Raw genomic sequence first — 25,137 nt, 5'->3', positions numbered from 1 at the left:
AGGGGAGATGTACATTGGATATTAGGAAGAAATTATTTACGCAGAGAGCAATGAGGCGCTGACTCTTCTGCGGAGGGAAGGTCTGGGTGGTGGTGCCCAGGACCAGGCTTGATGGGATCCTGGCCCCTGATCTGGTGGCTGGCAACCAGCCCATGGCAGGGTTTGGAACCAGATGGTCTTGAAAGTCCCTTCCAGCCTGAGCACTTCTTTTGCAAAGTGACGTTTCTGTGGTGGGAGGCTCTCTGAGATGGTGCTGTGCAGGCAGCTCAGGAGCCCTGCTTGGATGCACTGGTGCTGATAAATCTTTCCATCCCAACAACTCTTTCTGTTTACTTCTCCCACTCAGGTATCGCATGCTTCTGCAAGCTTTCAGTTCACTATTGCTTTGAATTCAGAGGTCTTTTATCAGCACACCATTCCTGTAATTTACTGGGGTTTAGAGTGGTAATGAGGATTTGGGTATGTAAGGAAACCCTGAAGTACACAACAGGAAGGAGTGTAACTCTGAGCCTTGGGCATTAGTGACTGTGAATGAGTGAGCAAGTGCTTAGCACAGGAAACAGAAACAGGAGAGAAAAGCTGCAGGTTGTCTTCCTGGACTGGCAAATGGTGTTTATCTTATTTGTTTGGGTGAGCGGAGGACACAGAGCTTTTCTTCCTTTCTGATGCTCTGCGTCTATGCTGCAGCAGACCCTTAGCTGCGCACATGGTGTGGTAAGTCAGCAGTCCTCACCTGGCTGCTGTGGGACAGGCAGTGGCAAGAGAAGTCCAGGAATTAAGGCATAAGTCCATTGCTCCATCACAGAAACCTAAAGAATGAAATGGCTCCTTTCCATCTTGCTGTGTTGAAAGAGCCACTCATAAAAGCTGAGGGAGGGGGAGGAGTTCTTCTAGATTTATGTTCTTTTTGGGTAAAAAATGCGAAGTGCTTCCTTGCCAGGGATGGTTTCTAGCAACTAACATCAGCTGTGGTCACAAAGAGCCCCAGCAGGGAATATGTGCCTGCTTAGTGTGTGCAGTAGCATAACTGCATGATCAAGTGGGGCAGCAGTGTGTTGATTTGCTCCCTGATTTCATCGCGGTGCAAATTGGTCAGAGCATTTTTGGCGCTGGCATCTATAATTTCAGAAGCCTCATTTTACAGAGGGAAGAAAAAACACGCATCGGGCCTATTATTTCTGCTGACAATGCTGAGACTAAAAATAACGGCTGGGATGTCGTTAAGGAAGCTGTGTTTGAGTTTGTCGATAGACAGATTTTGACTGGACAGCAGGAAATATTTCTAATGATGAATGATGTTACCCTGGATTAGTGCTCCTGGAGAAGAGGTGAGAGTCTCACAGCCTGGGAGCTTTGCAGCAGAGAGCTTAAGAATGAAGAGAACAATCTTGCATTATGGCCTGATATTGGGAGTGTTTTGGGATGGCACCTCTGCACTGTGAGATCCCACAAGACTCTGGCTGCGTGGTGTGGGGCTGTGACCCTCATTATTCACATCTCACACCTTCAAGAACTCCCTTAGCCAGAGGTCTGGTCCCGTGAGATCTCTCTGGAGTGGTTTCAGCACATTGTCACCTTGCCTTAGTCCCCAAGAGGCCAGGCCAGCAGCTGTGCCTGAGCCACACCTGGTCCTTGGAGAACATTCCTCCTCACTTCATCCATCTCCTTCCCATCTTCCCCTGCCATTCCCTTCCCCTTTCTCAGTGTCTTGGTTAACTGGAAACAGAGTCTTGGGGATACAGGTAATTTCCAGCTCTCCAACTTGTTCTTGGAGCACGGGGGGCTGTGGCAGCTCCAGGTTCCAGCTGGGATTCAGCCCTCCTGGCTCTGCACACATTGTGCTAGGGCGGCCGGGCAGCATTTAGCCTGAGTTATTCCATTTAACTTTATCGATTGATTGGCTAATGAGCCACTTGTTTGCCTCAGGTTACTCAGCACTACTGCCTCTGCTTATAGATCAGGTCTTTTTTATCACACATTTCCCCATATCCCATAAGTTATAAATCTATTATACAGATATTATCAATTTACAGTCATCACTGTTCAGAGAGGAGACACCGACAGTGCTATTAAATGCTAAATCAGAGCTCCCTTATTGATGCTTTCAAAGTCCAGATAATCTTTGCATTTGTTTTCTTTCCTCTCCTGCCATTCCCAAGGAGGCAGTCACCTCCCAGATCACTTGGCCACACAGCCTGCACCCATTCCTGGAGGGGCAGCTGAGGGATGGAGCAGAACCTCTGAGATACAGGCAGACATAGCTCACTCATAGCTCATATCGAGCCATGAGTCTGTTATTTTGCTTCCCTGTCTGATGCCAGTGCAATGGGGGCTCTGCAGCACGCTTGGGCACAAGGCAGTGAGCAGAGACCTCTCTGTGCTCCCCTGCAGACTCATCCCCATCCAAACCCAGTGACTCATCACAAGTGCTGTGGCCAGTCCCTCTGTTTCCCACTGTTGGCTGCCAACCCAGGGGATGGGGAAGGTTTGTGCTGCTTGAAACCTCAAACGCTCTGAGGTCTCCAAACATTCCTGGATGCTTTCTGGAAAAATAAAAGCTTACCCCATCAAAAAGTTGCATCATGCAGATGCCAGCAGTGCACAAACTATGTGGGTGGGAAGACAGAGTCAGAGCAGCGTAAGCTAATTAAACATCAGCCTCTGAATCCAATCAAAGCTCTCCAGAAGGCAGGAATATTTTACACTAGAAATGTGCTTAAATTCTGACTATCAGATGTGGAGTGAATTTGTTATAAGGCAGATTTACCAGATCTAGCTGAGTGCTTTATAATGTGGTTCAGACAGTCGCTTAGAACTGTGATGCATCTTGTTCTCAGATACTCGCAGGGAAGACTTAGAGGCATTTATAAATAAGTTCAATATGGAATTTCTCAATTGAAGATTAGAACATGGTAGATGACAAAGACTGATGGAAGTAGTAGGAAGAACATGCTCATTTTTGTGGTGTTTGTCACTCCCAACAGAATGGGACAAGCCATTTACATATCAGTTGAAATGCAGAGCTGCCCTATGCTATGGCTGTATCCATCTTGAGAGCTGGAGGTGGTTTGCTGAACTGCAGCTGGAATGGACACCCAGTACAGCTGCCTGTGCTGTGATGTTTGCTGCTTCTGCCTGGCTCTGGCAGCCAGCAAGCAGAGAAACAAGCTGGAGGAAGAGGTGCCAAGCACATTCTCTGATGGCTGTCTGTAGGGACTTGCTTCCCAGCAGTCCTGGGGTTATTTCTTGGTAGTGCAGAGCTCCTGGGACTGCCATTAACAGAACATGGGGCTTGCACGGAGAGCTTAAGTGCCAGGCAAGCTCTGCATCAGGCTTTCAGATGCTGCAGTGTCTGGCCCTAGGGTACCCCAGACACTCAGTTATTGATCTCTCTCCTTCACTGGCAGGAGCTGTCCTGTCGTGAGCCAGCATGGAGCTTGAGGAAGGCACGGTCAGGAGTCAGGTCATGAGAGCTGCCCTGCTGCGTGCCAGTAACCAGTCCTTGGCCACCTGCAGTGCCGAAAGCACAGCGCTGGGTGCCAGGACATGCTGTGAGGCACCGAGGATGTCCAGTGTCTTCCAATACTTTTCCAAACAACAGCTCATTGAAATAGCCTCAAAGCACTGGGGAAACACTGGGAAATTGCTCCTCTCACTTCTTAGGGTAGGGCAGCTGGGAGACATGCAGCAGAGGCAGAGCCTTCCATTGCCTGGACAAGTCTCTCTCTGCATGTTTGTCCAGGTCTTGCCACCTCTGGTGTTTCCTAAGCATCAGCCACATGTGGGAAGTCCTAAAGGGTTAATGTTATTTACCTGGATGCTTGTGGCAGATGTCGGGGAGAAGCTGTGCATTTGTCTTCCCTTCAGATAACCTGTTCTCTGAGTACAAGTGTAGAAAGTTGTAATTTCAATATATCCAAATGCATGTAATTAATCACAAGTGCAACATACCTCCTTCCTGCTGTGAAACCTTATTAGCAGTGTGGGTGGAATCCTAAAGAGCTGTATGTGGCACGTTCAGCTCCAGCCCTTCAGCTGGGGCAGTCTCAGCACACAGTGGCTGTGAGCAGCGTGGTGCAGGGGCTCAGAGCAGGGGCATGGGGCAGACTGGGACCCTCTGTGTCTGAGAGGCACTGCTGCTCCATCCAAGCTGTGCTTCAGCTATAAGCAGAGGTTTCCAAGAAGCTCCAGTAAGCGCAGGCAGCAGAAGCCGTGCACCCTCATTGCAAGAGAAACCACAATTACGCAGATGAGAAGTGGCTTTATGCTGTCTGCAGCAGCAGCAGCAATAGGGGCCAAATTGCTTTTCCTCGCCCAGGACTTTTGTCACATCTATAGCACGGCTCTCCATTTTCACTGTAACGTTTTCCAGTAGGATCCATTACAGCGTTCGGGGACTTTTTGCCATCAGTCAGCTACTCTCCCTCAGACTGTTATCCATGAGGTGCAGTGCTTGAGTTCATCCTTGAATGGAAAAGCAGCGCAATGCAGAACTGGGAACACCACGACTGGAAGGTCTCTGAGCTGAGATGAGGGGTGGGTAAGGGCAGCTTGGCAGCATGCTGGAGGCATTTGGAGATGGAGCCCCTGGGCTAGTGACAGCAAGGATGAACAGGGGATAAGGAACAGTTTCAGAATCACTTTTGCCAGGATCAGTTCTTTTGCTGCTGAGCATGTTAAAACACCAGAAGCGCTGCATCTGCTTGCAGTGCTGATCAAACCCATCAGTTATTGCTTCAAAAAAGACAGCTGCTGCAAGATTTCATATCCCAAAAAGGCAAAGCTTTTTTAAAGCATGTTTTTATGTTAGCTTAGTGTTTTTGTGGCGGCACATGACTCCTGGTGAGTGACAGAACAGCTACTACACACACCCAGATACTCAGCTCTGCAGAGCTCAGCCCTGCACACGGTGGCTTGGAATCCCAGTGGATTTTGGGGCCTTTGGAAAGCCACGTGTGTCGCATGAGGGAACATCATACATCCCAGCAAAGCATTATTGTTTGCTGTGGTGTTCCTTAATTGAGGATGAAATGCATATGCAGATAAAGAGGCTGAGGACATCCCGTTTCCTCTATTGTCCATGGGATGTTTGCTTATGGAAACCAAAATCTGAGAAGGTTTTGAAAGGCAAAGTCACCTTCCAGCTATCAAAACACTTCAGATGAGGCAGATGGGAAAGCAGAAATATTATGTAGGTTCGGGCAGTAAAACTGACATTGAACCCATTTGCCTCATTTTTCAGGATCTGATGATAGTTAATGACAGCTTACAGAAGTTGTAAGTGATCTAAAAAAGCCATAAAAAGCTGCTTTGTGTCCTTGCTCAGGGGATGAATTTAACAAAACCATTATGGGGCTTTAAAACACTGTTTTGACTTTCTAGAACCAGCTGTGGGATGATCCAGCTGCGGTCGGAGCTCTCTTGCATCTAAGAGAACATTTAAGAGGATTAATCCCAATAATTTTAATTCAACAAAATGACCTTATGTAACATTACTGAGGAATTAATGAGAATTCTCGCATGTGGGTCATCACCAGCCCAGTGGGTTTTTTCCCTGGAGGATCTCATTGCTCCCAGGCAGTGAGGACAAAGTAGATTGACAGCGCAGGCCATTGCATGGGATCACAAAGTGAGGCAACCCGAGCGGACACCCCTTTTCTTCTGCTGCATTATTATTTGGGGATGCACAAAGGAGATGAGCACAGCTGTCAGCTTCCTCTGGTGCTTCTTGAAACCCCTTTGGCCCCGAGGCTTTTTCCACAGAAAAATGCAGTCTCATCTAATGCAGGCACTGCTGCAGGACTATGTGCTGCCCAGCTGTCTGTTCTTAATCGAAAGAAACCCTGGTCTGATGGTTTTTGACTGAGTTTCTTTGCTGTTCTCACTGAGTGGAGCGGGATGCATATTAAAGCTAATTAGGTGCACATTAGGGTAGTCACTATTTGATCCTAATATTAAAGGTCCCGGGAGAGGGCAGGTTATCAAAGTTACACAATTCCAAATTGCAGTAGAACCAAGCTGTGTCAGTGCCCTGGTGTTACATAAAAACCCAGCCTGCCCCACTCTGGTGCTGTGAGTGATGGGGTGGTTGGGTACAGCCAGCCTGCAGCCCTCCTTGCTGCTTCTCCTTCCCGTTTGGGCAAAGCTCAGCTTTATTATTTTATTTTATTGCTTTTGGGAGCATAAGAAACTGATTTCAGGCAGAATGAAGGATCTTATGTTTGTTCAGTATTAACAAGCATGATGGACTTATTCTCTGGACATGCTCTAGGGCTTTATGTCCTTGCAGTGAGGGGCCCAAGGCTGAGCATAGCACGTAAGGGAGTTAGGCATGGCGTGGGCTATGCTTGTTCTTCAGGGTATGCCACCATGAGCTTAGTTTTCCTGACTGTTTTCTTAGGTGCCAAAGGGTGACCATACTCCTGCCTAGTCTAATGTGCCAGCTGCTCTGCTCTGCCTTCTGCTGAAATAGCAGCAGTGTTGTCTTTCATTTATCAGCAGCAATTAATTACCTTCAGGATGTATTAGAGTCTTTATACTCTTCAACTTATTTTGTATGCACACACTAAAAAGCAGAGTATAGGAAGTAGAAGTACAACAAATCTCCCAGATCAAACAAGGGAAGGAGTGTCAGTACATCCCCAATAGACAGAGCAAGGAACAGAGAACACAGCCCAGAAAACCAGCTTTTCTCACAACAGTGTGCAGCTCAAGTTTGTATCACCCCTTGAGGTTGCCCAGAACCAAGATGAAGCATTAAGAAGAGAATAACAGTAAAAGTAAGTAGCTGATTCAGACCAGCCACAGGACTGCAGGGACGCAGCACCGCGATGGCAGTTTTCTCTGGTGTGCACCTTTCTGGTTTTTTATCTGTTTTAAAAAGGAAATGAAGACTATTCTGTATATGTTTTATGCACACATTTGGTACAGAGGTTTGGGGGTAGATGCCATATCAGGTCCCTCCATGCATAGAATGCAGTCATCAGCTCAGTGTCAGTTCACCTCAACTACTGAGGGAGCAACATTCATTCTGAGCAGGCATGTGAAAGTTCCATGTAATGTCACTTGTGGATTTTTTTGGCCAGCAGTTGAGGTACAGAAGCACGAGCCTGACTTTAACCAGACCTTGTGAAGGCATCAGTTCCTTACATGCATCCTTATAAGACACATATTTTGCCTTAGAAGAGCAAGAAGGCCTTCTGCCCTGCGTCACTTCATGCAGTTTTAAGCTTAAACATATCCAGGGCTGCAGTCTGTGTTTCAGTCTCCTGATCTGCTTATTTTTTAACGTGAACCAGCTGGTTGGTTACAATAACATCTTTGCATGCAAGAAATACCTCAGTGGTAAGAATTTCGTTTTGGGTGATCAGAAGGAATTTCCTCCAGAAAGGAGATCGTCCCCATCTGGGATTTTATCACAGAGCTCCAGCCATGTTTCTTGGGTGGGCATTAAGAGTCCAGACTGAAAAAGTGAAGCTTTCTCAAACGAGCTCTGCTTGCGACTTCACGTGGCTCTGACGAAGGAGGTTGATTTACCTTTCAAAAGCAGTTTTTCACGAAGGTAAGCAGTCAACTTAACCTCCATCTCAGAGCTCTTCTTGCTGGGAAGGGATGTACAGTGCGTCATTGAAGTACAGCCAGAGTGGAAGAGGTATGAAAGTTGTGAGAGATTTGTGCCCTGCCATGGGGGTCTGAGCTGTGCCACTACAGCCTTTCCCACACAAGGTCATGGTCATCTGTGTTCATTTAGTTTAACATAATCCAGGAGTTTTTAATCGCATTTCAGGCTATTAAATGAGTGAGAACAAAATCACTGGAATTTAGCTTCATAACTCTCCTGTAAACAAACTTTTTTAACCTCGTGTTAAGATAAAAATCAATTTAAGAAATAGCCGATTATGTCTGGCATAAAATATTCCATCAGAATTTGATCAGCTCTTTCCCTTCCCTGCGTATTAAAGTAAGGTGCCTGCATTCTTATTTTGCCCCATTCACAAACAAGGCTTACAGTTTGTTTCTTCTTTCCTTTGATTCAACCTCTGCCCACCCTCACCAGAACATGACACGGAACACAAAGGCAGGGCAGTGCTGGCTGAACCTGCAGCCTCCTTCCAGCTACCTGCAGCCTTGGAGGTACATCATCACTATCCAAAAGCTGTGCGATGACCTTTAACTGCCTTAATTTGTTCAGATGGAGGTGAAGAGCAAGAACTGATATTACAGGAACTGGACCGTTCATTTGCAAGGTGTTTGCTCATGGTGCAGTTCTACTGTAATAATCTCCTGGTGATTTCTTGCCCAGTTTTATTCAAGCAAATCACTGTAGTTTTAGGGATGTGCACTGATACGGGGAAACTTCATTCAGCTGGAAAGATCCTGCTGATGGAAAGTAACTCATCTTTGGCAGAACAGAAACAGTATGGGATTTATTTTCTCTGCTGGGTAATTGGAAGTCTCCACGTATGTCTTTTACAGTGATGCAGGCAGTTTGAAGCCACACAAGCAGGAAATTAGCAGGAAGCATTTCAGTGGCTTTTGCTTGAGGTTTTGGAGCAGTTACAAAGTCCAGGAGATGAGGCAGGGCTGTGGCAGGGGAATGACTTGCACACAAACCAGCTTTAAGGAGCTCCTTGCTCTGTACCTGGCACAACATTGGGTACATAACCACTTCTCCCTGAGAGCCCTTGGAGGATATGAGGCAGGAAAAAAATGTAAGCATGGTGTCTATCTTTATTAAATATAGAAGAAAGGAAGAGGAGTAGAAGAAGGTAAAGACTGGTCAACTTCTAGACGCTTTTAAGGGAGCTGAACTATCAACCAGTTTGTGAGCACCTACGAGATAGAAGGGGAGATGAGTGACATCCCACATGGACTGTTCAAAAATGAAGTGCGTTAAACTGATCTCATTTCCTATTTTGGTAGGAGGTAGGAGAGGAATAGTTAATGCCATATTAGATTTTGGGAAGGATTTGATACAGTCCCACTTGACTTTCATGAAGTGTCCTGGAGTAACAGCCTGGGTAAAGCTACTGCAGGTCTCACATGAAGGCGGGTGGGTAGCACAACCTGACCAGTGAGAGAAGTGAGGGCTGGAGACCCAGCTGGAGGTAAAGTCATTGCATCCATAAGATCTGACTTACAGTGAAGAGGCTGGAAGGAAAGCAGCAGAGCAGCTTGTCTGGGTCTGGAGTGGGGAGTTTCTGATGGCAGATCATAGAATCAGAATCATAGAATACATCGAATACCCCAACAGGATCTTGAATATCCCACTAGGCTCGTAGAATAACCCAACTTGGGTTATTATAAGATTCTACAGTTTTATTTGTGTAGCCATAGAATCATCATAGCATCACAGAACAGCCTGGGTTGAAAAGGCCCACAATACTCATCCAGTTCCAACCCCCTGCTGTGTGCAGGGTCACCAACCAGCAGCCCAGGCTGCCCAGAGCCACATCCAGCCTGGCCTTGAATGCCTGCAGGGATGGGGCATCCACAGCCTCCTTGGGCAGCCTGTTCCAGCACGTCACCACCCTTGGGGTGAAAAACTTCCTTGTAATACCCAACCTAAACCTCCCCTGTCTCAGTTTAAATCCATTCCCCCTTGTTCTATCACTGCCTGCCCTTGTAAACAGCCGTTCCCCCTCCTGTTTATATGCTCCCCTCAAATATTGGAAGGTCACAGTGAGGTCTCCCCTCAGCCTTCTCTTTTCCAAGCTAAACAAGCCCAGTTCCCTCAACCTTTCTTCATAGGAGAGGTGCTCCAGATGGACAAGTGTTCCCCCCTGGACTGATCTGGGTGAACTGAATTCTGGCTTGGATCATTCCTCAGCTTGAGCTGCAGCCCTGCTGTGCTGGAGTGACTGTGTGCTCCATCCAGAGCTGCCCTTTCCCAGCTGCTGGGGCACCACATGTCAGCGGGGACATGCAGCAAAGTGATCTAGGGTTTTGCTTCTTTAATACATCCATTTTTTTGGTGAGAGACTGAAAGCATGTGAGTGCTTTGTTGAATGGAAGCCAAGGCGATTCTCTACACAAAATGCAACCTCTGTTTCCAAATATTTCATTTATCTTTGCAATTAAGCAATAATCACTGAGGCACTGGGCGCTTCTTCAGGATTAATGAGTTGCTGGGGGGTGGCAGAAGATCTGCTCTGCAGTGGAGCCCTTCTCCCCTGCAAATACCTGTCTGTTAATGGCATCCTAAAATGAGTATGACAGTATAATGTGCAAACATATGGACTTTGTGTCAGCGGCTGATGGATAGGAAGTAGGCATTGATAGGTACATTAGGCAGGTTGATTCAGTTGTCTCGCACCATTCCATTCAGCGCATGCTGTTTCATTAATCACTTGGTGAATGAAATGGCTTTTTAATTGCTTAGAATCGCTTTCAGAAATTACATCATTGTCTCCCCCCCACCGCAGCCCCCGGGATCCTCTCAAATCCTTTCTCTTCCTCTGCCCTGGGAGGAATAGGTCTGGTGGCAGGAAGGATCCTGCCTACAGCAGCTTCCTTTGTACTTCAGACACAGAAAAAATACCAGCCCTTTAGAAAACAGGTGATTCACATTTTTAGTGCTGCAAATCCTCAGTTCCTGCAGATTTGCAAGTTGCTTAAGGACTGGCCCACCCGTGTGATGATCTTAATGCCCTGATCATTTCTGTTAGTTCCTTCGCATTTTTAGTGGTCACAGGATCTGAAACTCATTGCTTCCTGCATGCTGAAGCACACAAGCTGGATTCATAGAACCATAGAATAGCCTGGGGTGAAAAGGACCACAAAACTCATCCAGTTCCAATCCCTGCTGTGTGCAGGGTCTCCAACCAGCAGCCCAGGCTGCCCAGAGCCACATCCAGCCTGTCCGCGAATGCCTGCAGGGATGGGGCATCCACAGCCTCCTTGGGCAGCCTGTTCCAGTGTGGACTAAGCTTCTCCCTAACAGTGTACCTCCCCAGTGTGGTCCCATAGGCAATAAGGCACAGTTCTGCAGGCACGGAGAAAGGTAAATCTTAAACAGTGAGAACGTTCCCAAAGAAACATTGGAAAAGCTGCCAGAGGAGCCCAGTGATCAACTCACTGAGGCAAGCAAGAAGAAAAACATTTGCTAAGAGCATATAGGACAATAAACCAGTTCACAGTGTCCTAGTAGTCTTTGGAACAGCACTAGTCAGTGGGGATTCGCTCACTCCAATCTTAGGTAATGTGCTCACTGCATGATTGATTAATCCGTAGGTACTTCCTACAGCACAACTTCAATACTGGCATCGGCTGCGCTGCTTTTAGCCACCGTGGCTGCCTTCCCAGAGAAATTTCACAGAGGAACAATCGGGTTTCTTTTTTTCTCCATGTTCTTTTATGCCCCATTTCAAAGTGATGCTTTTATGTCCGTGCTTTGAATGATGTCAACACGTTGCCCCGTCAGCAGGATGTTCACTGAAGGATACCAGAGCTGCTCTGCACCACTTGGTTCTGCCTCCTGAAAGCAGGAAGCCCTGCCATGTGGCAGGGAATTGGGAAACACGAAGCACTTAGAAACACAGCGTGTTTAGATGTGGAAGTATTGGGCAGCAACTTCAAGGCACAAGGCCTTCTCTGAGTTGCCCAGAGCCAACATTCAGCCCTCTGTACCCCAAAACCCCACTAGATAACCCGTGACACCCCAAAACAGCCAAACACAAGGAGTGAATTATTACTGGTGATGCTTTTTCTGTATAGCAACAGGGTCCCTGCTCTGCAGAGCTGGTGGAGGAGCCAGTGCTCTACTGAGCTCATGTGGGGCTGGTGCAAACCCTGTGCTTTGTGCCAGTCATAACTCTTCAGGCTTGACTGCAGCTTTTGGCAAAGCAGACATTCCCCAGAAGCTGTTAGAGAACGTCCAAAGGAGGGCTGTGAGATGGGGAAGGGTCCGGAGGGCATGGAGGGTGAGGAGAACTGAGGCTCAGTGCTATTGTGGGAAAGCAGGGGGCTGGTCACTGGTGTTAGAAAGCCCTTCTGTGGGGTTCACATCATGGGAAGCAACGCTGTCACTGTGCTTGTGTCAGCCTTGTTCTTCGTGTAGTCATCTGTTAATAACACGAGGCTGGCATCCAGCTCTGCTCTTCACTGCCATCCCAGCACTGTATCTATTGCACTCTTGTGTGTGATCCTTGCTTGCTCTTCCTCTCCCTGGGGGAGATGCCGGCACTGGTCAAGATCTCGTTTTGTGTATGTGATCTAGAAAAAAAAAGAAAGAAGGGTTGCATTATAGAAAGGATGTTGGGTTCTATTAGAGAATGTATCCATTACTGAAGGACTGTACGTTGTCCAGTGAGATCTGGAGGCGAGTGAGGAAGAGCTTCATTTTGGCTAAGCAGATCATCCTCTCTGCTAATATCTAAGAGACAGGATCGTAACTTATGTCTTCACTGTGAAGAATTGCTGTCAAGCACAATTAGCTCTGTGAACTCGAGCTGTTCTCTGGGCACACCCTGACTTAGTCCTTGAGTTTTAGAGATGTAGGGTCAGCCTTCTTTCCTGCCTATGGCAATGTCATGCTACAAAATGCAGTGATGTGTTTCCTGTGTCCTGCAGGCCAGCTGTGTGTCTACAGATAGGACCCAGGCTATAACGACACAGGTCTCATCATCTCATTTCCTATTCATGCTTGCCTGGATCCAGGCAGCTGCTTATCACAGTTTGCTCAGGAGAAGCGATTTTGGCTTCAGGTCCATCCAGGCTGCAAGGACTCACCCCCCATCATGTAGTTCTGACAGCACAGACTGATGGAGCATCCAGTGCTCAGAACTGCAGGACGTGGCCTTGTTCCTGCAGTGCTTCCTGAGGGATATGTGACATGGCTGCAGGCAGCAGAGCTCCCAGCACTGCCTGGGAAGGAGGGAGGTGTGAAGGCTTGGGAATACGTCAGGTGCTGCACTTATCCATGACTGTGGCCCCATGCACAAAGTGGGACCTGGAAGCCTCCCTGTGCAAACAGAAGGTGATGTCCACCACTTAAAAGTACTGCTGGGCACAGGGACTGCCCTCACTGGCCCTACACTAGACCCTGAAAGAGAGCAGTAGGGATGCTAATTCCGGGCACTGGGCTCAGCCGCATTAGTGGTGAGCAGACAGAAGAGTTTGAAAGGAAATGCTGACTAAATTAAGCGAATCAAGCTGGCAGATGTGCTCTTCTGAGGAGCATGGTTCTGTTCTCAGTGTCTCCTCCACTGAATGACATTCTCAATAGGTTTTTGTCCTTTGCTTTCTCTTCAGGATCATCCATGAGGATGGCTTCTCTGGAGAAGACGTGAAGCAGTACAAGCCAGTGGTCTACAGCAACACTATACAGTCACTGGCAGCTATTGTACGTGCCATGGATACCTTGGGCATCGAATATGGTGACAAGGAAAGAAGGGTGAGTTAAAATCTCCACTTCTCAGTACAAAGAGTTGAGCACTGGGACACTCAGCACAAGCAAAAGGTGTCTGCACAATCTGAATGTCCTGGAGGGAAAAGGAGGGAGGGGGAATATTTACAACACTGTTATATGCCCATTGCGCGGAGTTTTTTTAAGAAGTAGGTGCAATTGCTGAGGCAGGAAGTGTCACAACAACCAGAATCTCTCATACCCTGGCACTGGTCAGGTCACGTGAAAAATAATGCTGTTCATCTAAGGACAGTGAAGTGAGAGGTACTGATAGAAAGAGAGGGAAGATGTGTCCTGTCTGCTGTGTGAGCATGGGGTGCATGTGGGAATGTCTCAGGGAGAAGTTTTGCTGCTCTTCAAATCCCTTCCACCAGCTGCTAATGTAGGAAGGCTTTTAGAATAAACTGCACTTTGCAGGGACTTGACTGACTTTTTCTGCCCAAACAGCAATCTTGCTTGCAAACAGGAGGATCTGTTACTTCACTGAGGTTCTTACAGGCAGGGTCTTTGGTAGCAGTGTTAGTATATATCCATCAGAATAATCGTTTGATGTCTGGCAGCCTTGTGAGGCCAAACACCTAAGCTAGCCAGACCTTTCCCTGTTGCTCCTCTGTTGTTTCAACTAGCTCCCTATTTTTAAACACCATCTCTTTTACCAGCTGCCCGTGCTATCCTTTGCCCTTCTTCCTGCATTTCTAGACCAAAGCAAACCCACATGGAGAAACTCATGGCACTAGAGAAGTCAAGATCACTCTTGGTTTCACCGGACATATAACCATTTCAGTTTCAAGACCTGTTAAGGGCAAAGTCCTGTATGCCACTGAGTTTATCACGGCTATTTTTAGGTAGCTATCAAATGACAGATGTATTACATACCCCAAACTCCTTATCTAAAAGTTGATAATAAAAGCATTTGCTGGAAAGGATGCCAAAATCCTGCTGTGGTGTTGCTGTATAGAGGGGTACCTTGAGTCTCCCAGTCACAAAGGGGTGTTTTGAATAATTTTCATCCAGGGATCTTTCCCACAGGAACCCTAAATCCTGGTGACTCTTTCATCCCAAATGCAGCAATGATGCAATAATGGAGTTCTTGTGAGCTTGCCGAGAACTAATGCTGATGGCTTTCAAACTGCCTACATTAATCTGTTGATTACTCAGTGACTCAGCTCTCAGCAAGGCAATGTATCTTGTCTCAGTAAAAACCTATGTCCAGGAAAACAGAAACAAATCATTCCCCGTGTCTGATAAGTAGTCTGTGGCAGACAGCTTTAAATGGTAAATTCTCTTTTCCCTGTTTAATGCCTGAAATCCTAATTCTAGGAGAGGCACTCAGCACTGCCCCAGTGCCAGGAGTGCGAAACAGGGGGCATAGATGGGGAAAGCTGTTATCAGAACTGGCAGAATGAGGGGAAGGGCACTGTGCTGCATGGAATGTCACGTTCATTGTGTTCCTATGGAAAAGATTTGGAGTATCTTTTCCCTTTGTAGACATAATTCAAAGGAGAGCGGAGAAGCCAAGCCTGTCTGCCCTGGTCTTCCACTTGCTCCTTTCTTCTAGTCAACCTCCACAGAAAGTTGCTGGTATTAGCAGCAAATACTATTTATTTTAATCTCACAAAGAAGTGCATGGCTTCTGCTACCCTGCTTTTGTTATTAATACACAGCTGCTATAGAGGCCATTAACCAGGCGATTTGTTGAGCATTATGCTGCACAGTTCATCCCTTTTCAAGCAAAGCTTTTCTATTTTAAAAGTCATTCCACAGCCAAGGGTTTCTGATGCAGATCTTTTTGTGAGGGATTTTCCCTACTCATCACTTAAGCCTCCAGGAAAACAGACCTGGCCAGGAGGAGCCCCCCAGACTTCATGGGAGAAGCATCCTCCCCGTATTCCTCCACAGTGTCACCCAGACTGTGATCAGTGCAAGGTGAAAAACAGCCTTACTCTCCCCTTTGTAATAGATGTGAATTGGGTGGTCTGTGCTATTGTTATTGAGGAAAAGTAACCAAACCCTCTCTTAGCCATCTCCTTTTTCTGCTGCCCTTAATTATCCCTCTGGTATTTAGTCTAGAGGGAGTGCAAGGCTGGAGGAAGATCTGGGCTAAACCTCCTTGTTTCAGTCAGCCACACGGTGACCAAAATAGGAAACAGGAGCTGAAAAGACAAAACTAACCGCAAAAAAGTCTTGCTGACCCACTCTGTGGATAAGGGCCTGCCCCCAGGTTGGAAGCAGAGCTGTGTAGGATCTGACTGTTAGGCTGGTCCTTGTTTGCAGGGAGATGTTCTCTTTCAGGTGGCTCACAGGGCTGCCCTCCTCTTCCCCCTCTCATCACTGAGGATGCTGCGCAGCTGCTGCTGCCTCCCCATAGGAGCAAAGCAGTGTGTGGGAGAGACCCTCTTTCATAAGACCTGCTCCTCTTTCAGCCTTTCTCTCCTTGTCAGATGCAAAGACCTGCCAGTCTCTCCCATTAAGAGCAGAGCCAGCTTTCTTGCCCTTCCCCGAGGCATACTGCAGTTACCATCATTCACGTTTTGGGGCAGGGAAGACGCACAAAGGCAGGGCAGTTCTCAAGAGGTGGGAAAAGCCAAGAAAAAGGAAATCCCGTGCTATTTCCACAGCCTGCCGTGTTGCCGGGGAGATGTTGGCTTGTTCAGAAAGGCGTGCTGTTGCCTGGAGTGGCTCATGTGCTGGAAAGTAAATGTGGGGGGAAAGAGAGGGCACAAAGAACTCAGGGAGCCCCACGCGAGCTCTGCTGGAGGCTCTGTTCCTGAAAGCTCCATCTTCCATGTCCCATGAACATACTTTCCTCCTTTGTCACCTTGCAGTCCCTTGAGCCCCTGAAGACACAAAATCTTGCCCTGGTCAGTGATCCCAGTGAAATAACAGCAGAGAAAGATGAGAGCAATCACCCCAGAAGCAGGGGCTGTTTTCCTATAGTCATACTACTAATATAGGTAGCATTTAGGCTGGAGACAAAATAACCTTCTATCAAAGCTATCACGGGTTGCTCCAGCAGAATTTGGCTTGGAAGAGCCTTCCATTTAAAAAACGCTGTAGGGCTGGAGCTGCCAAACCTTCGTGTAGAGTTTACTCAGAATAAGTTTGTTGGTCTGTACTCCTATCCAACCTGGGTAATTACAACAGAAAACTGGCAATTCATTTAAGGTTAAGATGTGATCTGAGAGCTGGCATCGCCTGTGTTTTGGCTATTTATAGGGCAGCAGCGGTAGCTATAATTGATAGTCAGGATCCCAGTCTGCTACAGGCACATAACGTTACTGGTAAGCAGGAGGAAGTCCTGGGTTTGTGATGGAGGGGGGTGATACCCACTCAGTGGAAAGAGGAGGGATGGGGACTCGGATAGAAATAGCCTCAAAAATGGAACAGCAGTGGAATGAGCAACTGATCGCACTGAATCCTCTGTACCCAGAGGCAGTACCAACCTGCCTGTCTTCCAACAGAACCTTATCAACCACCATCTGAGCTCTAAGATCCAGAACCTCCTTCCCCCTCTTACTTCCCCAGGGTGGTGGCCTAGCAGACATGTTTCTGGTTGAAATTCCTGTAAAAAAGCCCTTTTGCAATAGAGCTGGAAGGATGCGGGTGACGGTGGGTGCTGATTTGGGGCCATGCCACCTTGCCAAGCACTCAGTGCTGATGTTTCACACACTGGTCCTGCTTTGGAATGAGAGCTGTTGTGTTGGCATCGCAGTGTGTTCTCCATCACTGAGAAGTGAGCACTCAAGCTGCTTCTTGGAGTCCCTGTGAAGCCGTGGGCCTGTACAGTGGTAGTGAGTGGCAGCAGCAGGGGGTGATGGATGGTCAGCCCCTCTGCCAAACACTGTACACTCAGAAACCAGAGCCTAAGTAACACATTTCTTGAGGGAAAACAAGAAGTATTTGGATACCCTTCAGCATCATGAATGAGCCAGATGAGGAGGGCTGGTGCAATCACATCTCAAAATGCCATTCGCATCTGCCTTGTTGGTGAATGTTTGGCACCAGCCAGGCACAGAACATTGCTGACACTTCTGCCTCCTCAGTTCTGAGATCAACCTTATAGCCCACGCAACGAAACCAGTGACCAGAGTAGATGCCATCAATTAACATCGGTCTTTTAGGTTTTTTATTGAGGAAAAAGAGGGTAAGTGATGTCTCAGGGGAGCGCTGATAGGAAGACCAGAGTCATCCAGCCCCAGCGTCAAGATTTATATTGAATCTAATCATGTCTTCCACCACCTAAAGAAGGTTTTTCAGAGGATGGTTGTCCCAGAGAGACACAGTGAGAAACTGGGGGGATAGAGCAGTGGGCACAGACGTCAGGAAAAGGAGCTCTGATCAGACCAGGCTCAGATATAGAAAGATGTCTCACTCCTGTCTGTGCATTCAGAGAGGCTGGGGGACCTCTCCTGCAGGGCCACACAGCCCTGGAGGAGCTAAAATGTGGGCAGTGAAAATAGCAAGGGAAAGGTGGGGAGTGAAAATAGGAAATACCCAAATAGGCTTGTAAGTGATGGGTATTACCATCAGGATGCACGCGGATACTCTGGGCTCCCTGTTTGATGTCTGTCTCCTGTTTGATGCCAGCACTATCTTCAGGTGCTCGCTCATCTTAAGATGTTTTTTTCTGGTCTTTCTGCTTTCAATTGCTATTTTAGGCTTGATTTCAGGGTGACAAAGAGCACCAGCTGTCCAATGGACACGAGGTAATGGCCTCAAGTTGCACTAGGAGAGGTTCAGGATGGATATTAGGAAATATTTCTTCTGCAGATGAGTGAGGCACAGGCACAGCTGCCCATGGAGGTGGAGGGTTCACCATCCCTGGAGCTGCTCAAAGGCTGTGGAGATAGGGCACTAAGGGACACTGGGGTGGGTTGGGGTTGGCCTTTGGAGTTCTTTTTTTTGATCTTAGAGGTCTTTTCCAGCCTTAACAATTCTATGATCCCCACATCCCCAACACTGTGCAGCATCTTTACCCACTGTGAGAATGCAGAACCTGTGCTGCAGGGAGGTTTCTTCCCCCATCAGCCCTCTGCATTTGATGCTGCTTTTTGGATGATGCAGGGAGTATTTTTAGTTTGAAAAGGAGGAAAAAAAAAAAAAAAAACCCACAAAAAAAAGCCACCACCTCTTCCTTTGGAAGGAGGGCTGCTTGTTATTCCAATGCAGCTGCAGCTAGTGCTGCCAATGGGACTGTGTGACAGGGAAGCATGAGGGATTGAGAGGCCATGGGCTGTGACACCAGTAATGCATTAATGAGCGGCGTAGTGCTGCTTCTGTGCCACATGGCACTGCTGGAAGGTGACTTCTTCAGGAGCTCCTGCAAAGGCCCTAATGGGACGGCACAACACTGAGTCATTGGGAGAGCTCTGTCAGAGAAGCACAGCGGGAGCAGAGCTCAGAGGGTGCACACAGCCCTGCTGCCTGCCCAGGGGCTCCATGGGCTGAGCTTAAACACACAGTGCAGCAGAAGCTCCAAAGATGCTTGTTCCCAGCTCTGCAGGTGGTGAAGCACTCGCTGAACTGCTTCCCTAAAGTCCCCCCCCCAATGCATGTGACACAGGTGCTCTGCTCAGGTACGTCTGCAAGTCATTTCTCCCAGCAGGGCTGCAGATAGCGACAAACGACTCAGCACATTTCCAATATATGTCAGTTATTAAGTGGATGTATTTCCATCTCTTTGGGGAAGCATTGGAAAGCGCTGCTGAGTCACACTGCTTACTCACTGCTTTTAGAGCACCATTTGAAATATTTGTTTTCCGAATGCCTTCCATGATGCTCCTATTATTTGAATGTCTCCAGATGTAAAAAGAAAACATTTGTACAGGGCATCCCTGGCCTTTAACAGATCCCTGGTGTGTAACTCAGGAACAAGCATCAAACAAATGTCTCGGGAAAGGATCTCTCCTTTGGCTCTGCCATTGGGTGCTTATTTGGGATTGCAGCAAGGGACAGTGTGGGCTCTGCTCTGGAGCAGCCTGCAGCTTCCCAGCAGCACAGGGAGGGAGAGAGGAGAGCCTGCAGCAGGGGAGGAGCAGCAGTGGTGCCTCCTGCAGTCCTCATAGGTGCCATGACCATCTGTCCCCTTCTGAGCTCCTGCCGAGCTCCCAGGTCTCAATATGCCTGAGGAGTTAATGACTGCACACGGGGTGTGTTGGGCTGTGTGCATGGGTAATAGCTGAGGACTCCCCATCCCTTTGTGACAGGGTCCCCATCCCACCCCAGTCCCACCGCCTGGGGTGATGCTGGCACTGCCTACGGCCAGGGAAGACCTGGCCTCCTTCCTGCTGCACTTGTCATTCCTCAGGGTGGTAGGGATCTCTGCTTCATAGAACTACAGAAACATTAAGGTTGGAAAAGACATCTAAGGCCCCTAAATCTGACCCCAGCCCACCCCCACCATGCCCACTGACTGTGTGCATCTGTGGCCACCCCCAGGCATGGGGACTCCCCCACCTCCCTAGGCAGCTGTGCCACAGCCTCACTGCTCTTCTGGAGAAGAATTTGTCCTGTTATCCAACCTGAACCTTCCCTGATGCAACTTGAGCCATTACCTTTCACCCCATCCCTGTTACCTGGGAGCTGAGACTGACCTCACCTCTCTACAACCTCCCTTCAGGAGGCTGTAAGGTCTCCTCTGAGCCTCCTCTTCTCATTCCTGTTGGGTTTGGCTGCCCCAGCACAGCCTGGCCTCATGGCCATCCAAGCTTCACAGCCAGAGACAGCAGTGGGAAGCAGGGAGCATCTTCTGAGTCCAGGAGAATGCTCCACTTGCCAGTTTTATTGAGTTTTTATTTGAAGTAATAAGAGCTTTTAAAGCCAGTAGAGGATACTGGTGACAGGTGACAGGATGAGGGGAAATGGCCTCAAGTTGCACCAGGGTAGGTTTAGGTTGGATATCAGGAAAAATTTCTTTACAGAAAGGGTTGTTAAGCAGTGGAATGGGCTGCCCAGGGAGGTGGGTGAATCACCATCCCTGGATGTGTTTAAAAACTGTTTGGATGTGATGCTCAGGGCCATGATTTAGCAGAGTGTTGTTAGTTAGGGTAGGATGGTTGGGCTGTGGTTGGACTCAATGATCTTTAAGGTCTTTTCCAACCCGAGTGGTTCTGTGATTCTATGATTCTATACTCCAGGCACCAATGGAACATTCATTCTTAGCGGGAAGGGGTCCCTGTAGTCCAGCAAGTTTGTTATCATCCTGTGAAGTTACAAATTGTTCTCTTCCAAGCGAGAACCAGGTTTCATCTCCATTCCTCCCTTTTTCCTTTCATCACATCTGTGTGTTTTTTTTCTTGTAGGCAGTGCAGGTTTTGGCAACACAACCTGCCTGGAGGCGCAGCCTGACATTTCTGTGGATGCCAGAACCAGGGGAATTTGAGACTAAGTTTTCCTCTCTGAATTTCATCAGTTCACTGTTCATAGAGCAAAGTCTCCATTGGCATTGCTGGGTTACCATGTTCTGTGCTCTGGTCTCATCTTTATCGCACAGTTGAATAGCATCTACAGAGTGTTCCCCTTCTGGTGGCTGCTACCCTTGCTTTGAGCCCCTTAGATTTAAGAGATGACTCCCCCTGGGGTCCACAGGTTTATCAGCAGGTCGCAGCTCTGCTTCTCTCTTGTTTTTCTGTGTGCCTTCCTTGCTGGCTCCAACCAGGGAGCACCTTTACCAGGGAGCTGCAGTCTGCTGCCCGAAGGTGCTGCAATGACACGACTACAGGCTGCTTCATTTCACGTGCTCCAGAGGCAGAAGCTGTACCTGGACTCAGAAGACCACATTCACCATGATGGTGGATCATGAGCCAAGTGCAGGCTGGTCTTGTGATGAGTGAGTGGGCAGAATTCCTTGTTTCCTTTGCTGACACTCCAAGAACAAAACCTTGGGGAAGGCTGCAAGATGGCTCACAGCAGCACGCTGGGTTCTGCAGAGCTCCGTGGCTCAGTTCTTTGGGTCACTGTGGACCAAGAGAGGAGGCTCTTGTATTCCTTGCTGGCTATCCAGGCAGAAAGCATGTTCACAGGACACCCCCAGCCTGCAGCCCCGAGCTGTGTGCTGGCTGCTCACATCCTGTCTCTCAGCCTGAGCACTTCAGCACTGAGGCCAAAAGCTGAGATGAGCTCTGGTCCGTGAGGTTTCAGAAACTGAGAGGATCCAGGCCCAGAATACACCTCTGCTTATTTTACAGCTGTGGGCTGCTGAAGGCACAGGCATTTTGCCACACTGAATCGCCTCTCCCTTGCATAGACCCCTTCTCCTCACTCCCCTCTTCCCATTAGCAGAGCTGTATGGTGCACCAGCCTGGCCCTGGTACATGAGCATCCCGGTTAGCAGCAGTCCATGCAGTCACAACTCCCTGTTCAAGCTGCTCAGCTGCAGTGCCCTAAGTTCTGGGCAGATGAGCCCCTGGCCCTGGGGCCCTGCTGCTTTCAGCATGCATTGCAGCTGCCTTTATTCCAGCCCATCCAAGGGCACAAAGGTCTGAAGTGGTAGACAGACTGCAGCACCATGCCCCTTTTCTCCTTTGCCATCAACTTTGTATTGGACAAGCAGGCAGCAAATAAACAGGGCTGGTGGACAGGGGCAGCCTGTCACTGTGCACTGTCATGGCCTTGAAATCCTCCAAGACATACTCAGGGATTTGTTCCAGTGCCAGTGAGCCTTCAGTGACCCCTAAGGAAGAGAACTGAGCCCAGGGCAGAGTTCAGCTCAGAGTGCTTTGCTTTGCTTAAATTCCAGCTGTAGGCCGATGTGATCCCCAGCAGCCCTTGATCTGCTGTACAATCAGGCACGCTGCCGTCAGCCCCTTTTCTTTAGGAAGCTGTGGTGTGTCTGGGGATGGGAAGTGAGCCCATGGCCCTGCTGCGGGGCTGTCTCAGCAGAGCTGGATTTGAACCTGGAAAGAAAGGGATGCCAACTTCTGGCTGAATGCTAAATGGGATATCAAGTAATGGCGTGATAAAAGTAGCATCTCTGCAACTGCAAAAGGTTGTTCTAAAGGTTAGGTCTGCCTGTACCCTTCTAGCTCTGTGAATAACTATTGCTTTCATCTGCAAGTTGATAGGCTGAAAAAAACAGGTCTAAAGCCGTCTGGCCCAGAAGGGTCTTATTGCTGATGGCAGCTTGTGTCCAGGAGCAGGCTCTGCCTCTGCAGACAGGGCATGGTGTAGAATGGAGCAGCCTATGGCTCACAGGGTCATCCTCACCACCAAGCTGCAGTGCTGCCACACAGAACCCACAGTGCCAGCACAGCTGGGCACACATCCCCTTCCCAGTGCTTCCTCTAAAACACAAGCAGGAGTCAAAATTCCTTATCCTGCATGTGCTGCCCAAGGGTGTTTATCTGCAGTAATGCTTCCTTTCCATGCCCAAAAGTGAGCTGCTGGGAAGGAAACCTCAGCAACACTGCTTGTCTCACACCAGGAAAATACAGAAGGCGCGGATGTACAGATGGACAGAAGGGGCAGATGGACCCTGAATTTCTGTTCATCTCTCTATTTTTCATCATTGAATTTCAAGAGGGATCCTTCTGTTAGTCTATCCAGCTGTCCTATTTATAACCAAAAGAAGTGTATAATTCACAGTGCTTTATAATTAGATGGTGTAACTACAGTCCAATTTCTCTCCACTCTAATTTGTTCCATTGCAGGATCTTAATGTTTTGCATTACCTCTATCACACAGGGAGAGCTCCTTGAGCATTTGAAGCCAGCAATTACGTGCAGCTTTCACTGGTCCTTGAAGCTGATGTGGGTTCATGTGGGAGCATCCCAACATGGCATTTGGAAACCTAGCATTAAAAGACACCATTAGAGCTCTGTCCAAAGCAAAGGGTCACTTTGCCCAAAGCCTGGCAACTCAGAACATGATTGCCAGGCTAGGAGGGGCTTTGCAATCCCAGTCACTTCAGACCTATCCAAAAGGCCTGAATTTTCAAGAGCCCATGTTTGGTAGATCTCCATAGCAATGTGCATCTAAGTTTGTGGCTGACATTCAGATCTCTAAAAATGGAAATGGCTCTTCACCACTTGAACTTGGAGATTATTCTTTGTAGAGGGAATGGTCCTGGGGGGCAAATGCCCACCAGGTGAGCAGGAGCAGGACTGAGCTTCCACCCAGTGCACATGTGTGCAATGTCAGAGGAGGCAACAACACAGTGGGACTGCAGAGCCCACTGGTACTTGCAGGGAGCTGCTCCCAGACCACTGTCTGGATTCAGAGATCCAATGTGGGTAAAAAAGGCTTTGGGGGCAGTGCTGTGTCCCCACCTTGCATGCTGCCCACTCACAGTTCCACGCTGGTTGGAGGCAGCCCCAGGGCTTGTTTTGCTGCTTTACAACAGAACAAATAGAGCAACATTTCATAACATCCTAATGAGGAACACTGAAGAGTGCCCAGGAGACAGAGACAGTATCAGTGTTCCTTGGCACAGAGAGAAAATCAAAGGCGTTTGTTTGTTATCTGAAATGCCGATCTCTGCTCCATTTGGAGGTGGGCTGGCATTTTTATAGTGCGTGTTCCTGGAAATGCTCAGATGTCACTGGTGGTGCCATCCAAGAACACTTTATTTTCAGATACACCTATAAAAACCGAGGCCGAAGCAAGGAAATACTCAAAGCCATAATGGGTTATTAAGTTCTAAGTGGTACTTTGCACTCTGAATGGTCCCAAAGGCCTATAGACCCATTCTCCTTCCTGAATGGGAAGGTATCCTTGGCTTTAGGAAGCCCAGACGTAGGGGAATCTTTGCCCACTGGGTTGCCAATCACCAGGGGTGGTGTTTAGTGATGGTTTTTCTGAACTAAAACACCAGCAAATGAAATATCTCCCTGCCTCTCATCCCCCACACCCAAAGCCCAAAGTGTTTTGAGCAGGTCAGGTGTGTTCACTGTTGTTTCTCTGGTTAAAAACCTGTCACTGCAATCATCCATCCATTTGGACTGTGTCATCCTTCTTGCTGGTAAGAACCAGTGCTGTTCTGTTGTTTGTGAGGACACACAGGCTGTTCCACGAGATCAGCTCATGCCCACAAGTTCAGAATGCCTCTGCAAGGGATTGGGAAAAAAAAAGGAAAAGTGGTTAAAAAAAGCAATTCAGACATTAACAGCGTCATGGCAACAGCAAATTAGTGTCTCAAAAGCAGAGCTCAGATCACTAAAGGTTTTGGGAGTCACTGCACTGCAGGACTGAATGAAATATTCAGCATGGAATAGAAGTCCCCAAATGTTTTGTTATTTGTGATCATGACGCCAAGCAAACAGCGATTTGCATTCATTTTTTGCCTAACCACGTGTTTTGTTGTTTTTTTTTTTCCCTGCACAAGGCTTTAAAATAGCATACTTGTCAGGTAAATGTGGCTCTGTTGTGATTCTTGGAGAACTTTGACACTTGCAAGCGTAATCAGAAGCATCAGATTTATCTCATGGGGAAAGGGATGGCTGTAGCAAAAAACAATAGGAGAAATAAGTGTGGTGTGAAAAGGTACCAGAAAAGAGGTTCTGTGTGCTCAGTAAGGTGGCCTGATGTGAGGTGACAGCCTGTGCCATAAGCACAGAGAGGAGCATGATCTTTCATCTAATTCCATGTATGTGCTTAAGCAGGCAGCAAACTTCATTTGCTTGTCCTTCCTCTTCCCACCCTGTATTTACTCCAGTTTTCTCAGCCTTTTCCTTCTCAATGAAGTCAGCCATGTCATGCTGCCCAGCATCCAGTGTCCAGTGCCATCCACTGTAATC

At 48.0% G+C, this 25,137-nt stretch overlaps 1 protein-coding gene across 2 annotated transcripts in view; it reads left to right on the top strand.

Moving 5' to 3' along the window:
• The window catches only part of GNAO1 (G protein subunit alpha o1), a 115,295-nt gene that overhangs the window by 27,393 nt on the left and 62,765 nt on the right, over positions 1–25,137 (top strand). For both annotated transcript variants that reach the window (XM_015873859.2, XM_015873858.2), the window contains exon 3: positions 13,252–13,393. In XM_015873859.2, the coding sequence (XP_015729345.1) occupies positions 13,252–13,393 (142 nt within the window). The remainder of the gene's footprint in view (positions 1–13,251; positions 13,394–25,137) is intronic.

Source organism: Coturnix japonica, chromosome 11 (genome assembly GCF_001577835.2).
Source record: "Coturnix japonica isolate 7356 chromosome 11, Coturnix japonica 2.1, whole genome shotgun sequence".
Lineage (NCBI taxonomy): Eukaryota > Metazoa > Chordata > Aves > Galliformes > Phasianidae > Coturnix > Coturnix japonica.
The sequence above is the reverse complement of the archived record's forward strand: the minus strand, read 5'-3'. Positions and strand labels throughout refer to the sequence as shown.